This window comes from Agelaius phoeniceus, chromosome 12 (assembly GCF_051311805.1).
Source record: "Agelaius phoeniceus isolate bAgePho1 chromosome 12, bAgePho1.hap1, whole genome shotgun sequence".
NCBI lineage: Eukaryota > Metazoa > Chordata > Aves > Passeriformes > Icteridae > Agelaius > Agelaius phoeniceus.
This window is the reverse complement of record NC_135276.1, coordinates 2,493,930-2,509,311: the sequence shown is the minus strand read 5'-3', so window position 1 is coordinate 2,509,311 and position 15,382 is coordinate 2,493,930. Positions and strand designations below refer to the sequence as shown.

The 15,382-nt window shown below is 46.1% G+C and overlaps 2 protein-coding genes across 3 annotated transcripts; one reads left to right on the top strand and one right to left on the bottom strand.

The window, feature by feature from the left end:
- LOC129125362 (uncharacterized) lies at positions 1-3,629 on the bottom strand. Its single transcript, XM_054640771.2, has 4 exons — positions 3,454-3,629; positions 3,220-3,378; positions 1,962-2,057; positions 1-393 (listed from the first exon to the last, which is right to left on the bottom strand). The coding sequence occupies exons 1-4, from the start codon at positions 3,613-3,615 to the stop codon at positions 289-291; spliced, it is 522 nt and encodes a 173-aa protein (XP_054496746.2). The 5' UTR covers positions 3,616-3,629; the 3' UTR covers positions 1-288.
- Positions 3,630-3,705: 76 nt separating this feature from the next.
- TK2 (thymidine kinase 2) lies at positions 3,706-15,261 on the top strand. Of its 2 annotated transcripts, none has more exons than XM_054640731.2 (10): positions 3,706-3,840; positions 4,513-4,550; positions 5,284-5,358; positions 6,703-6,756; positions 8,673-8,762; positions 10,090-10,163; positions 12,617-12,705; positions 12,998-13,077; positions 14,340-14,420; positions 14,817-15,261. In XM_054640731.2, the coding sequence occupies exons 1-10, from the start codon at positions 3,744-3,746 to the stop codon at positions 14,913-14,915; spliced, it is 777 nt and encodes a 258-aa protein (XP_054496706.1). In that variant the 5' UTR covers positions 3,706-3,743; the 3' UTR covers positions 14,916-15,261. The 2 variants fall into 2 exon arrangements, with proteins under 2 accessions (XP_054496706.1, XP_077041232.1); XM_077185117.1 differs by lacking the exon at positions 3,706-3,840 and adding an exon at positions 3,906-3,996.
- The last annotated feature ends 121 nt before the right edge of the window (positions 15,262-15,382 follow it).

The following is a 15,382-nucleotide window of genomic DNA, read 5'->3' as shown; positions in this document are numbered from 1 at the left end:
CCCGTTTGTATTTTCTTTTTATTAGAGAAAGAAGACAACCATGAAAATAATTTTCATACAGGTAAAAACATAATTAAGTTTAGAAAAACATGACAATTTTCCCGAAGCTTTAACTGCTGAAATTGCAATGCTGAAACTGCATTTGGAAAAGTACAAAACCTTATGAATGATACTTGCAGAAACATCAGTGCACAGGAAATTCAAAAGTGAGCACATGAAAACACAAACTCTTTAAAAGAGAGTGGGAAAACAGAATGGAGAACTCATTCTTTCACTAACATGTCATTCTTATTTGGCAGGAGCACTCCTTCCTCTTCCTCTATCAAGGCTAATCTTCTTGCAAAGAAGAACCACGTCGACAATGCAGAGAACAAGCAATATAAGACCCAACACCTATAAAAATTACCATAAAATTAGTTCCCCCACTCAGTCTCGAACTTTTACTGTAGTGACTCATCAGTAAACATATACTTGTTTCTGGCCTTGAAAATGTGTGTGATTTGAGAAAGCTGATAAATTAAATAACACCCACATTTACATCCCATCAGGCTTTCAGAGAGCTGTCTACAGCCTGCTCTGTTTGATGTTTGTGTCAGGCCTTGGAGGTAGTGTGGTGCTCTCCTTCAAAGCTAAGCTAATGCTGCACTATGCCAGACAATACTTTTATCCTAAATGAAAGCCCTTCTGTGTCTTTAAGGGCTGTTTAATTAATGGGACTGGCCCTGAGAAAAGTCAAGGGAAAGTCAGTATTCCTAGAAACAAGCCCAGCAGAAAAATGCTCTTCTTCTCTGGAGCTCTGAATGGGAAACATATTCCAAATTGAAGAAAATGTACTAAATTATTTAAAAAATAGACAACCTCAGGAAGGTAACTGGAGAAATGTGTCTGCAGAAAAGCCACTGAGTTAACTCAGTCAGCTCCTGCCCTTCAGCCCCATCCCACATGCACACTGGGGTTTTATGCAAGCACTGCATTATCTGATCAGGGGAGTTATTTTCAGGAAAGCTCTTGGGAGGGCACAGCTCAAGGCACTTTGTGCCTCAGGAGAACAGGCTGGGGGTGATTCTGTCCCTTCCAGCACTGAAGATGTCACATGTTCTACCTAAACCTGTGTTCCCAGCTACCTGCTCAGTCTCCTGCTCCCACCTTTAATTTCTGTGAACTCCACAACTGAGAATATAAATTCTATTCCAGCACAGTCACTCTTTCAGAAAGTCTCCTTTTTGCTTAGGATGCCATTGCCAGTGAAGCCATCAGCTTTCCCCCTCACCACCTAAGCTGAGTTTGAAAGAGCTCTGTGGCAGCTTTTAGGTTTCTTTTGGTTGCTTGTCACATTTCAGCTTATCTTGTACTTCTAGAGACTTTCAAAACTGAAGGGTTTTCTTTCCCTCCTTATTGTTTATTAAGGTTAATTACATTAATTGCCATTTGAATTAAAAATACCAGTTAAACTATTAAACTGATTTCATCTTAAGAACACAAAATTCTTACAATCATAGTACGAACAAAACCCCTTTTTAACTGACATAATTCCTCAGTTTGTGTCAGAAAAAACAATGTACACGCCAGGAGGGAGGTACCAGCGTGTCTGTTAAAAAGTTTCAACTCTTTTTAGGACAGTTGGCATTTTTTCTCAAGACTGGGTAATCCTAAAAGAGCTAGGGATTCTCCCACCTTGGATTTCAAGCTATGGTAGCAACTGTAGGTTACTTAAAAACTAAAAATTTTCAGTGTTTCAGTACTTCTCTGCAGTAATTCCTAAGTCTTGTAACATCTTTAGATTACTAGTGATGTGAAGATTATTTTCTTTTAATGAGATACACTGGATGTAACTTGTTTGCTACTGCTGAGTGTTCTTCCAAGACAGTTGTTTGCATGGTCCTACCACAATGTGAGTGTACTAAGAGGTTCAAATCACTGCACTCTAAGAACTGAAATTCATTAACAATGCTCCTACTTACTCCTCCAGCCAATGTTCCCTTGTTGGTCTTGATTATTATTGCAAACAAGGCCACAACGAGGAGGAACAACGCTGCAATCACCGAGTTGAAAATATCCTGAAACAGCCAGTGGAAGCAAAATATTTATTCTGAAATACAGGCCTGAAGGAGAGTGTGGAGAGCTCCCAGCACAGAAGGGATGGTTCAAAGCAGCTGGACTGCCGTGGAGACAGAGTTACAGCAATATCTGTGTGAGAGGACACTGACACCCAGTGGTTTGATCACAAAAAGAGTGTTTACAGTAAAAGTTCCTTGTTTTACCTTTCTTCTGTTGTTTTTTGCATCAAATTTTTGCAACTTGGCTACACCTGAGAGACTGAGGCAGCAAATACAAGTACAAAAGGGAGGTAAGAGGAGACCTTGTTAGTATTTGAGTGAAAGTGTGTGACTAATTTGTGATGTGAAGGTGTTACACAACGAGGCAAACAGTGCCTGTGCCAGGAGGGGCTGTTATCGGATCCAGCAGCTGCCCAGGAACTGATGGAACAGAACACTCTGTTAGGAGAACCTGCCTCAGCCTCCACAGAACACTGGGGCTTGTCTTACCTGTACAGAAACAATCACTGGACTGCTGAACACCTCCTTTGGGACAAGTGATCCCTCCAGGTCACAGGCCTGCTGGTGCTCACAACCAGTGGCCACAGCAGCCAGGGGACACTGGGGACAGCCATACACACAGCCAGGGGACACTGGGGACAGCCATACCCACAGCCAGGGGACAGCTGTACACACAGCCAGGGGACAGCCGTACACACAGCCAGGGACATTGGGGACAGCCATACCCACAGCCAGGGGACACTGGGGACAGCCATACTCACAGCCAGGGGACAGCCATACACACAACCAGGGGACATTCGGGACAGCCATACCCACAGCCAGGGGACATTCGGGACAGCCATACCCACAGCCAGGGGACAGCCATACACACAGCCAGGGGACATTGCTACCCTCAGCCAGGGCACAGAACCCACAGCCAGGGGACACTGGGGACAGCCATACACACAGCCAGGGGACATTGCTACCCTCAGCCAGGGCACAGAACCCACAGCCAGGGGACACTGGGGACAGCCATACCCACAGCCAGGGGACAGTAGAACCCACAGCTATGAGACATTGGTACTCACGGCCAAGGGACATTGGTACCCAGCGTCCATCAATACTCACGGCCGGGGACACGGGTACTCACAGCCATCAGTACTCACAGCCCACGGGTACTCACAGCCAGCGGCCAGAAGAGGAACCGCATCCGCGCGTCGAGCCTCAGCAGGTAGAGCAGCAGGAACAGGACGGTGATCACCGTCTCCATGCCGGCCAGCGCCGTGTAGGCCCCGTGCGCGCCCGAGGCCGCGAAGCAGATGAAGGCGGCCAGCGCCACCAGCTGCGGGATAGGAGGGGACGGGGTCAGCGCCGGCCCGGGCCTTGCCCGCGGGCCCCGGGCCGCCCCCGGCCGTACCGTGCGGGCGATCTTCAGCGCGCCCCGCGGCGAGCGGGGGAAGGCCCGGTCCACCTGCACCCGCCCCGTAGCGGCCGGGCGGCGCGCGGCGGGACCGGGACTCCGGGACGGCGGGAGCCGGGGAGATCCCGGGGCCGATCCCGCAGGTGATGCCGGGGCCATCGCCGGCGCTGAAGCAGCCCCGCCTCAGAGCGCCGGGGCGGAGGAAGTGATGGCTCGGCGGCGGAAGGGCCGGGCCGGGGCGGGCCGGAGCTGGTGCGGCGCGGTCCGGGCGGCAGCGGGGATGGGCAATGTGGCGGCGGGGCGCGGCCTGGGCGTGGGGCCGGCGGGGCGCGGGCACTGCCGTCCCCGGCCCCTCAGCGGGCGGGCCCCGCGCCGCTGCCGACCGTAAGTGCGGGGCGGAACCGCGGGGACGGGCTGGGCTGGGCCGGGCGGCCGCCCCTGGGCCCGGCTTCGGCTCCGTGCGAGCTCTCGGGATGCACTGGAGCGGCTCCGGGGGAGCGGGGTCAGACCCGGGAGCAGCTCCGGAGGAGCAGGAGAGAGGTCGGACTCTGGGGCGGCTTTGGGGCAGCAGGAGCGGGGTCAGACCGGAGCTCTGAGCGCCCAGCCCGTCCCTGCCTTCCTGCCCTGCTTGCCTGGGTGAAGGCTCTTGTAAGCTCAGCTTGGCTTGGACAGGTTTTTACCGCTGTTTTGAGGTGTAAGGTGCTTGTTTTGGGGCTGCTCTGTAATCCTCGCCCTTACCCCGCCGGGCCTGTGAGGCCAGTGGGTGCTGCTCCAGCTGCTCTTTCCAAAATTTATTTTTCCCCTGTGCAGACCCACTGAGGAGCAGCAGATGCAGCAAAAATCTGGTGAAAGTGTGAGCAGTCACCGTCGGACTCTTGGCAGTGTCAGGGACAGAGGAGAACTTTAGCTAAATCTGTGTCAGTCGGTGCCACAATGCACCTGTTACATGACCCAATAATTACCGAAAACTGGCCTGGAGGGTCTCACATTAAGAGACTCAATCTAACTAAGTTATGAAAATTGCTTTGATTTAACTGTTGTTTATTTCCATTCTAGATAAGCATCTGATAAAAAAAGATGCTAGAAAGAGAATTGTAAGTATTTGCATTTTGTTAGAAAACAAAGTAAAAAGTGCAGCCTCTTTCACTGTAATTCATTCTAATTTGAGTGTGTGTGTAATGGCAGCTGTAGCCATAGCTGTGTCACTGTGTGGTGTGTCTGTCATTGGCTCATACTCTGTGCAAGGCTATGCTGGTCTAGTTCTGAAAATTGTAGTAAAATTGTGGGAGATCTGTGCAAAAATCTGTGAGGGCTTGTGTCAGGACAGGTGGCAGGGTGGGTTCACTCTTGCATGTGCAGCCTTGCCATTGCCTTATATAACCCCCCATGGCTATATATTATTTTAAGACAGTTGAAAAAAAATTCTCTGAGTTTATTTGAGTTGTTTAGGTTTCTGAAAATAAAAACGTGATCCCTCTTAAGGTTTAAGCTATCTATGTAATGGATGCTGAGGTTATTATTCCAGCTGGCACTTATTTGGGAGTCAGGTCTGTGAGGTGGCAGAGTGGGGAGCAGCAGGTGACCCTCTGGAATCCCTGGGGTCCTGGGAAGGGGAAGAAAGCTGGAAGCAGGACAGGGCTGGCTGTGGGGGTAGCAGGGAGGGAAAAAGTGGTGTTCTGGAGGAGTCACAGCATCCAAAGGGATCCCATGAAATAATCTGTTCCCAGCGTGGGGAGCTGGCATGTTGGAATGGGCAGGGGGCATTCCTGACACACTGTCACCGCTCTGCCACAGTGTGGGTCTCAAAGTGACTCTGCTTTTCACCAGATCTGCATCGAGGGCAACATTGCCAGTGGAAAAACAACATGCCTGGATTATTTTGCACAGACTACCAGCATTGAGGTACTGGATGCACCTTTCTTTGTCCTTATTTCCTCACTGAGCAGCTGCTTGTCTTAGATCCAATGTGTCCTTGGGTGTGAGAGGAGGGAGCAGCAGGGGCTGAGCCAGGGGCTTGCTGGGGCACCACCCCAACTTTTTACAGTCAAATTGCAGCAGAGAAATGTAGATCACATGTGGTATGTACTGGATGCCAAAATACCAGAAAAACCTGTGAATCAGTGTTTGTGCCTTCATTAAATAACAGCAACCCACAGAGCATGGGCATGTTTGGACTTGCTGGTTTGCCCTTTCATGTCACTGAAATCTTGGATGGGTCTGGTAAAAGCAAAGTAAAGAATTATTATGTAAAAATACCTATGCCATGTAACAGAGATCCCAGTGAATAGATGGCTTTTTTAATAAAAGGAAAATCTGTTAGAACTGTTTCAGGAGATTTCTTAGACTGATCTGGTATTTGATTTCATGTTGCTTAGAAGCAGGTTAGGGGAAGGGCAGGCTTGTTGCATTTTAAACAAAATCAAGGTCAAACCTTAGTGAACAATTGTTCTTGTACAACAGATATTAATGCTTTCCCCAACAGAGCTAGCAACACATTTGGCAATAAGTTTTAGGAGTCCTCATAGAAATGCTGGGTTGCCAGATGTTATTTGGTGATTTAACAGGAATTATCCTTATGAAGTAATTAACTATTAATCCAAAGGATAACAGACTTTAATTTACATACAGTGCAGCATTTTAAAGTAGCTACTTAGGTTCCTAGGCTGATGAGATTCTCTTAGGCCTGACTCTACAGTATTATTGTAGATTTAGACCCTGTTTGAACAAGGCAGGTCTCTTGTGATTTTACCTATTCTGGGTAGAAGCTTTTCTGATTAATTTTGTAAAAGATTTGAATACATTTTGTTTGTTAGAACACAAAAATAAAATGAAAATGAATGTGGTAGCAGTCTGATCCTCTTCCTTTGCTGACAAGTGTTACTTTCTGAGAAGTTAATTTGTGAGGGGATGGACTTGTCATTTAAATGCTAAGTACTCTGCTAAGCTGTTCTTTCCCTTACATGGCGCTGATTTTGACTAAAAAAAATTCTCTCCAGGCTTATGAGGTATTTAAAAATGCTAAGAAGACATTGGATATTGACATGTCTCTATTTTTAGCAGTGTTCATTATTACCTTTTGTGTTACAAAAGTGCTGGTTTTTTAAGTGCCATGAGCTTTCCAAACAAGACCTGAATGCTCTGATTTACTGCACAAGTATTCCTGAAGAATAGTTGTACACTTGTAGGGTCACATTAAGTATTTTGAATCTAAGATGTATTTAACATGGAGTAATTCTTTTAAACCAGGTTTTGAAGGAACCCTTGACCAAGTGGAGGAATGTTCGAGGTCATAATATCCTGGTAAGTGGAGAAATTATTCCTGCAGTTACAGTGACTGTTCTTTTAGCAAGACATGTGTGAAGGCTTTTTATCAGCCAGCAAAACTGCTGCAAAAGGTGTAATCCAAATCTCACACAGCAAAACTAAAGCTCCACAAAGCAAAAGAGCTTCTGCTGTGGTTAAGACATGCATGTAATAGAAACTCTGCATATAAAATGTGGTTTTGGCAAGGACTGGGTGTCCAGTGGGGTGAGTTAAAGCAATTCCCAGGAAGGTAAGCCCTGAGTGTGGCAGTTGTTTCTAAATGTGCTTGTTTTGTTGAGCCTGTTTCAAAGAAGGGAAGGAGGTGAGGTGAGGGGTGGATCTGTCAGGTAATGTTGTTTGACTGGAGATCTGTGAACAGTTCTGGAGCCCCCAGCATAAGAAGGACATGGAACTGTTGGAGAGAGTCCAGAGGAGGCCATGGAGGTGCTGAGGGGACTGGAGCAGCTCCTCTGTGGAGCCAGGCTGGGAGAGCTGGGGCTGCTCAGCCTGGACAGGAGAAGGTTGTGTGGAGAGCTCACAGCTCCTTCCAGGCTCTGAGGGGAACCCAGAGAGGGACAATTCCTCAGGAACTGCAGTGACAGGAGCCAGGGAATGGCTGCCAGTGCCAGAGGGCAGGGCTGGATGGGATCTTGGCAATGAGGAATTGTTCCCTGGCAGGGTGGGCAGGCCCTGGCACAGGGTGCCCAGAGCAGCTGGGGCTGCCCCTGGATCCCTGGCAGTGCCCAAGGCCAGGTTGGACACTGGGGCTGGGAGCAGCCTGGGACAGTGGAAGGTGTCCCTGCCATGGCTGGGGTGGCACTGGATGGGCTTTAAGGTCCATTCCAACTCTTTAACTCTGCATGAATCTGTGATCCTGAGGCTGCTGCAGGTAAGGAAAATTCAGCCCAGTGAGGAGTTGAGGGCTTCCATTGTCCTTTGGGTGGCTGAGGATTCTTGGAGCTGCTCCCCCAGGATGTCCCTGGGTCCCAGCTGCAGCTGCACACTGGCCTTGCTGGGATGCTGGAAGGGGTCCCTGCTGCCAGCCCTGGGCTTGGGGCTCAGCCCCTCTGCAGAAACCCCACTGTGCCTGAGGCAGGCTCTGTGCTCTGCAGTGTGGACACACCCCAAGCCATACTTGCCCTGACATGTGTTAAATGCCATCAGTGTTAGCACAGGCCCTCTGCAACAGTAAATTGTCCCTCCTAGGAGTTGCTGATGCCTTTCTGATTGTTAGTAAAGGAGTGGGGTATGAGGTGCATGACACCACAGCAGCCTTGGAGCAATGGTAAAGTCTGATCTTGGCAGGGAGCAAAGCAGAAGGTCAGACCTGTGGGCTGAAGCTTTGCTGCTGTCTTAAAACTTGTCACCTCAGCCAAAAGACACTGAATGATGTTTTATTTTGAGTGAGATCCTTTCTCTGCTCTGCAGGATAGATGGTTGCTTTTAAGTTCTATGTGAGTGTGGAATTGCAGCAATCAGAAAGTGGAACAGCTACCTGAGAGCTGCTGTGAGGGTCCTTTGGGAAGAATAGCCTGTGTTAAAGGACACCTGTTCTGAGGCCCAGACCATACTTAGAACCCTGTAGGATTTCTGGATGCACTGAGGGTCTGTCAGGGCACAAAAATAGTGTAGTAGGTGGGTTTTTTTCATTACTTGGCTCTGACTGTTCCATGTGCAGAGTAACTCATTCCTGCTGAGTTCAGCCAGCCTCCCACTCGGTGTCTGCAGGGACAGGGCTGTAATTCTGCATTGTGGAGACCAAATGATCATCTTGGTCAAACCTGATGTCAGCTCTTTTAGCACACTTCTTAGAGCCACGCTGTTGTAGGGAAAAGTTTCCTAAATACCCAACTTCTGTTGTGCTGTTTGTCCTTACAAATGTCCATCTGTCCTGCTGCTATCTCTGACCCCAGGGCTTAATGTACCAGGATGCATCAAGGTGGGGGATAACTCTGCAGACCTATGTCCAGCTGACCATGCTGGAGCAGCACACCAGGCCCATGGTAAGGAAACTTCTTTTAATTTTACGAGTAATTAGATGTGGTTATGAGTGCTAAATCCCTTTAACATTGTATTCAATAATTAGGGTCCTGTGTGCATTCATTCTTTGTTCCTGCAGTGAGCAGGAATTTCTGTGGTGCACATTGATATACTCAGCATTGCTCTGGGGGTAAAACCTCTGCCTCCTGCCTGCTCACAACTTCCCCAAAGTGATGCTGCTCTTTGGGCACACCCTCCAGGGCTAGGCTTGCACAAATCTCTTCCTCATTTCATGTCAGTGACTTGTCTGGAATTTCATTATTTGATATCTTTGGCAAACACCAAGTAATCCCTGGTTAGAATTCATAGTACTGCTTCCTGCTGTCTAGTACAAATTTAGCCATTGCTTCTTCTGTTTATGCAAAATACTTCCACTACCATTTTCTGTTCCTTTTTCAGGTGGTTGACATCCTTTCTTTCTTGTAATTTTTTCTTTTTTTTTTATATTAAATTTCACATCCTACCTTTTTATCAAGATTTCTTCATTCTTTTTTCCTTCAAATACCTTTTGTTACATTCCATGCTGTCTTCCATTCCCTGATTACAAGACCTGGTCTTGGATGCCATGCTTCTATTTCACTGATTGTTCTTATGTTCTGTTTTCTGAGTTTGTGTCAGGGCAAACTGTTGGCAGTGCCAAATATGAAAGTGGCACATATAATCATTAGGTTTTTGGAAGAGATGCTTTTCCAAGACAATAGAAATCCTGTTCTGTTGGAGTTGTTCATTCAAGAATTCCTGAGGATTTCCCTCTGAGCTTTTTTGTCATTTGAGCCTTGCTGGAGCCATTTTTGCTTCGTTAATGTGCAGAAACCTGGGTGAGAAGTAGCTCTGCCAGGCCCAGGAGTGTCAGAGAATCTCCCTGCTCCAGCATGAAGTGCTGGTGGAACACATGCAGGGCTGGCTGAGGCCAGGGCTCTGTCAGCTGCAGTCACTTCTTTTAAAAGTCCTGTTTCCTTTCTTGAATGTGTCTGATGTCAGCTGTGTGCTGTGACCAGCAATGCATGGCATGGAGCAGTAGTTCCCACTGTCCTGCAGATCCCAAATGCATTGCTGCTTTTTTGTACCCTGAGTTACCTTCCCCTGCTCAGCTGAATGCTGAGCACTTGGCCTTGAACTGGTGTCTGAATAACAAATCAGAGTAAGATCAGGAGCCTTGTTTGCTTTGTGCTTCCCACCCTCCTGGTAAGTTTGCTTCTCACAAGATGTGAAAATTGTATTTCATATGTGCCATATGAGTGTGAAAAGAAAGAAGCATGAAAATGTGCAGAGTCGGGTTCTGTGTTGCAGATTTCCCCCATAAGGATGATGGAGCGGTCGATTCACAGCGCAAAACACATTTTTGTGGAAAACCTCTATCGAAGGTATGGCATGTGGTTTTCTGCTTTACTTTATTGGATTCATTATTTTAAATATAGATCTAATCAAATGATAATTCCTTTGGTAATGTGCATTTTAGGGGCCTGTGAAATCTGCCAGTTCTGTGTTGGAGTGTGTTTGGTGTGGGCTGTGCTGCCCACTTCCTGTAGGACTCTGCAAAACCTTTTTCAGCAGTGCTCCTGAGTATTGAGCACTCAGTATTATTTAGACACCATCTATTGAAGTTACTGGCTCTCCAGCTGAATACCCAAATCTTGCTTGAATCAAACACATGCTGGACAGATAAAAACCCACAAAGATAGAAAGAATAAGACTGTGGGAGGTAGAGAACTGGGCAGTGTTAGCCAGCCTGGCATCCAGGGTTCTCAATTCCTGTGCTCTTGCTCAGAATCAGGATTGACAGGATCAAAATAGACTGCAAGCCTTGGTAGGCTGTGAGTAAAGAAAGAACAATTGTAAGAGTTACACCTAACTGCCCTGGGTGTAACTCACCTGTCCCAAATAGGCAGGAATCAGGGTTTGTTTGTTTGTTTGTTTGTTTGGAGTGCTGAATTTCTGTCGGGGAGTGTATGTGACAGATGGGTTTTAGTGGGTTTTTCAGTGGCCTTGAGGGACTGGAACAGTAACAAACCCCAGTTTGTGCCACAAGGTGTCACCCATGCTGCACGAGCACCTCTCTGCCATGGGAAAGCCTCTGGAAGTTCTTATTCACCCAGTCCACACACAGTGCAAGCAGCCTGCAATACCCTCATTTTTAGTTACTGGCTTCTTTTTTCATTGTAGACAAAGTGCTTTTATTCCTAAAGACTTAGTTGCTCTGAGGCCAAATCTGTTTATGGCAATACTGTGAGTTAATAATAACAATTTTAAGGGCATCTAAGATGTTTTGCACTTTTTAAATGTTGAAAAAAGGCGTTTGCTTTGTTTTGTTACAACAAGCTAGAAGGCAGCTGATAGAACCAACAGCAAGCCAAAAGAAAATAATGTGTAAAAGGATTATAAATAAAAGAAGGAATAATTGAGGAATGTATGAAAGTAGCTGTTTTGTGACATTAAAAATGGAGTCAGGCTGGCTGTGTGAGGTGAGTGTTAAGTGTGTGCACATGAGTGTGCAGGGTGTGCTGTAGGTGAGCACTGCAGTTCACTGTCCCTCTGAGTCCATCACTGCTCAGGACAGAAACTCACTCTGCTCATGCTGGATTTAGGCAGTAAAAACCTGACTTGGTAGGAGCCAAATGCCAGCAAACTTTGGAAATGTAAACACCATTTTGTGCCTTTTATGTACCCTGTATCTTTATGGATCTTGAGCCAGAGTCCTCCCAGGGTTACCCCTGTCTGTAGGGCAGGTCAGTGCAGAATTGACTTGGATGTATTTCTCCTTTAGGGTAAGAACAGTGGAGCTTTTTCTTATTTCCAGTTCCTTTCAACCTTCCTATTTCCCCCATCTATCCTGGAGAAAAGCAGCACAATAAGACTTTGGCTGATGTAGATCCCTGCTACCCAGAATTGCTGTGATTATCAAGAAGAGCAGCAGTGAGCAGTGTTACCCCATTTCTGGATGGCAGATCAAGAGGGGACCTGCCACAAACAGGGATTTTGCTTTTTTTCCATACTTAGGGAAATAAATATGGAAATAAAGTGATCAAAGCAAGTTGCCAGGAGACTGGTTTAGAAATCTGTGGAATATTTTTTTCTTCAGTCCTTTTTAAAATGGCCTAACTGGTCTTAATCATTCAGCTGGAGAGCACAGGAGCCTCCCAACTCCATCTTCCTAAAGTTTTTTCTATTGCAGAAGTGTTTAGGAAAGAGTATGGAGTATGTGTTATTGTCACCAGTTTTGCAGAGAGGATACTGTTAAATTAGTAATATTTGACACTCAGGAATATGGTAATAAGTGAAAATTGATACACTAATAAAAACATAGTATGTGATTCTTAACATGTCCTCAGCAACTCCCTTTTGCTTGAGTTGTCTGATACTTTATTGTTGTTGCTGAGATAACTTTGGGACATTTGTCTCCAACATTCTGTGCTCTGAGTTCAGAGTTAAGCATATTGAGTATTTCACTACTCTTTCCACAAATATTTCTTACAGTGGGAGTAAATTTATTGACACATGGACATTATATTTTTGCTGCCTTTTACTGTGGCTTCTGTAAGGAATTGTTGGTGCTGCTCAGTAAATCCAGCCCTTCTGGTGACATGCCCTGGGACAGATTTGATACAGAGAACCTGAGCAATAAACACCATTGAGTACTTGAAAAAAAGGGAAAGGTTTGGTCTTTCTGATTTATAAACAATGGTTTACGTGGCCTTCAATTTGCATGGGCTTCTTTTCACAAATGTTGGAGTCAGTGGGGAGGAATTGTGGTCAGGTGAGCAAAATGAGTTTGGAGTTCTCTCTGCATGCTGCTCAGATGCCTCTTGTGTTTGTTCAGTGGGAAAATGCCAGAGGTGGATTATGCTGTCCTAAGTGAATGGTATGACTGGATCCAGAACAACACTGATGTTTCAGTTGATTTGATAGGTAACATCTTGATGGGTCTGGAGGGCTGTGTTTGTGGGTGGGTTTCCGTTCTGGGAGAAGAAAATAATTCTTGTTTCTTGGGTCATAAATAATCACATTATTCAGCATAAAAGTGGCCACCATCAGACAGCTTGGGTTTGTGGGTGGTTCATGGGTTGGGTAATGCCAAAGGGAAGGTCCAGTGGTGGTACCCCAGCCAGGATCCTTCCCTTCTATAGTCTGTGAAGTGAGTTTCTTATTTGCTTTTAAAACTGATCCTTGAACATGACTATTAACATTTTTTTTCCTGCAGTTTATTTGCAGACATCTCCTGAAGTTTGTTATGAGAGGCTAAAGACACGATGCAGGGAAGAGGAAAAAGTCATTCCTCTGGTAAGGAGTTCCTCTGATACATGTGTTTACAAGGAGCTTTGAAAACAGAACAATTCCAATCCAAGTACTAAAATTGTATCCAGAATGTGGTGCAGCTGTTTCCACTGCAAATGAAACCCTGAGTACTGAATTTAGATTTATTTCTTATAAATGATCTGTCATGCATGCTGACTCTCCCAGGTGTTCTGCTGTAGCTGACTTCAGGTGCAGCATTAATCAACTGCTAATCTTCTCTAGGATGTAAAAGTCAATTGCCTTGGTACCATGAAATGGCACAAAAGCACCCAGGTGTAGCATGGCTGCCTGGCCTTGCAGGTGCTGAGGTTTCTGTGGGCACTTTGCTGTCTGCTCCCTCCAGGATGTTTGTGCATGAAAAGTGTCTCTGCAGTGGCTGAAAGGAAGCAGCTCCTTGAAAACTGTGAGCTCGGGAATCTGCTTTAAAACAAGCTGTGCTGGTGGAGCAGTGATCTCTGTGCCAGTTCACAGCATGGCCCCTTGTGCCATGAGGCCTCTAAAGGAGCCTGACCAGACATGAATGCAGCTTCCCCTGCAGCTTCCCCTGCAGCTTCCCCTGCAGCTTCCCCTGCAGCTTCCCCTGCAGCTTCCCCTGCAGCCCGGGCTGGGTGGCTCAGGAGAAGCAATCATCAGTTGAAGATCTGTGCAAAGAGCTAAATCTTGGGCCATGTGAAATTTTGAGAATAAATCCTCCTGTAGTGGATTTGAAGAGCCCTTGTGTTATTTTGCAGCTCTGCTGAAGAAGAGGGGAGCAGTTATGAATGAGCAATGTGAAGTGGTCTCCATGAAGAAAAAAAAACAGTTCATGACAGGCAGGAGAGCTTTTAGAGGAAATTGAGTTATCAGAAAGTGAACTGGGAATTCTAGGGAAATGTACTGACACAGAAAGTGCCTCCCATACATATTCTTTGCAGCCTTGCCCTTTTTGTCCTTACTTTGTTGTATATTTTTTCTGTAAAATCTTGAACCACGTTTTACCTGTGGGAGAGAATCATGGCTGCTTGATCTTAAAAGGAGCTGAGAGCCCTGTGCTCCTGTAAGCTGTGTCTTTGAGGTCTTCCTGGAGTTAAACTTTGTACTGGGAATTAATTGTTCTCAAAAACCTTCTGATGCTTTTTATTTTTTGTTAGTGGAAGATATGTGTTGCAGGCTTTCATATGTGTCTCTTAACTACTTCCCAATGCATAGAGATTGCAATGTGTGTGTCATCCCTGGGCATTTGTATTATTCCAGTGCCTCTTTTCTAGGAATATTTAGAAGCTATTCATGAGCTCTATGAAGAGTGGCTCATTAAACGTGCACTGTTTGAAGTTTCCTGCCCAGTACTTGTGAGTATTATTTTTATTATAACCAATTAGGCATGCGGGGGATTGTGCTTTCCAAATAATAGGAGCATTGTTTAGTGGTAAAAGTAAATAAATCTGCTTTTCTGATAGCCTTTGGAGAAGGACAGCCTCAGACAAATGTGATAGCTGTTGGTGTGTAGCACAGAAGGGGGGTCTGCCATGTCTGCAGTGGAATTTGAGGGGCTGTTCACTGGGATTGCTTTCAGGATTAGCCATGGAACTTTTCAGGGAATGCCAAGTTCCCAGCAGAAGGCAGCTTGGGAAAATCCATAGGAGTATCCCAGTTTGGCTGCACTGGTAGTCCTGTTCTGTTCTGCTGAAAAGAAACCAAGTTTGATGGTGTCAGCTATTGCCAGTGTTCATCCTCTTCTCTCCAAGGTTATTGGAGCTGACCATGACATGCAGAAAATGGTAGAGAAGTATGAAGAAAACCGGGACCAAATACTGAACCCAGCTAACAGACAGCACTGTTTATAGAAGCCTGTGACTGCTGTATCAGAAATCAGCTCCTGAAGTCTGAGTTGGTATTTTTAATATTTAAGTATAATAGGTGTTGTTTTTGCACTATGCTTTGTAGAATGCTGTGGACTTATATCTCTGAAATGATCAGGTACCAATCAGGAACAGAATGTGAATCAATTCCCTTTGTCTTTTTAGGTTTTCCATCAGCTTTACTGTGTCAGTTCTGTTCAGCTAAAATATGGCTGTTTTCCTGATTTCCCATTTCACTGCTGCTTCCTAGAAGTAACTTTACTTTTCCCCCCCCCAAAGACAACTCTGTTGTTGTAATTGAAATAAACAGTTTATTACAATGTTCCTCTGAGGGAGGGCACCTGAGGTTTCTCTTAATGCCCCCTTGGGATGAATTGGCCGGAAACAACACCAAAGGGCCAGGGTGTGTATGAGGGAGGTTTGTTTATGACAGAGCTGTCAGCCTGGCCCTG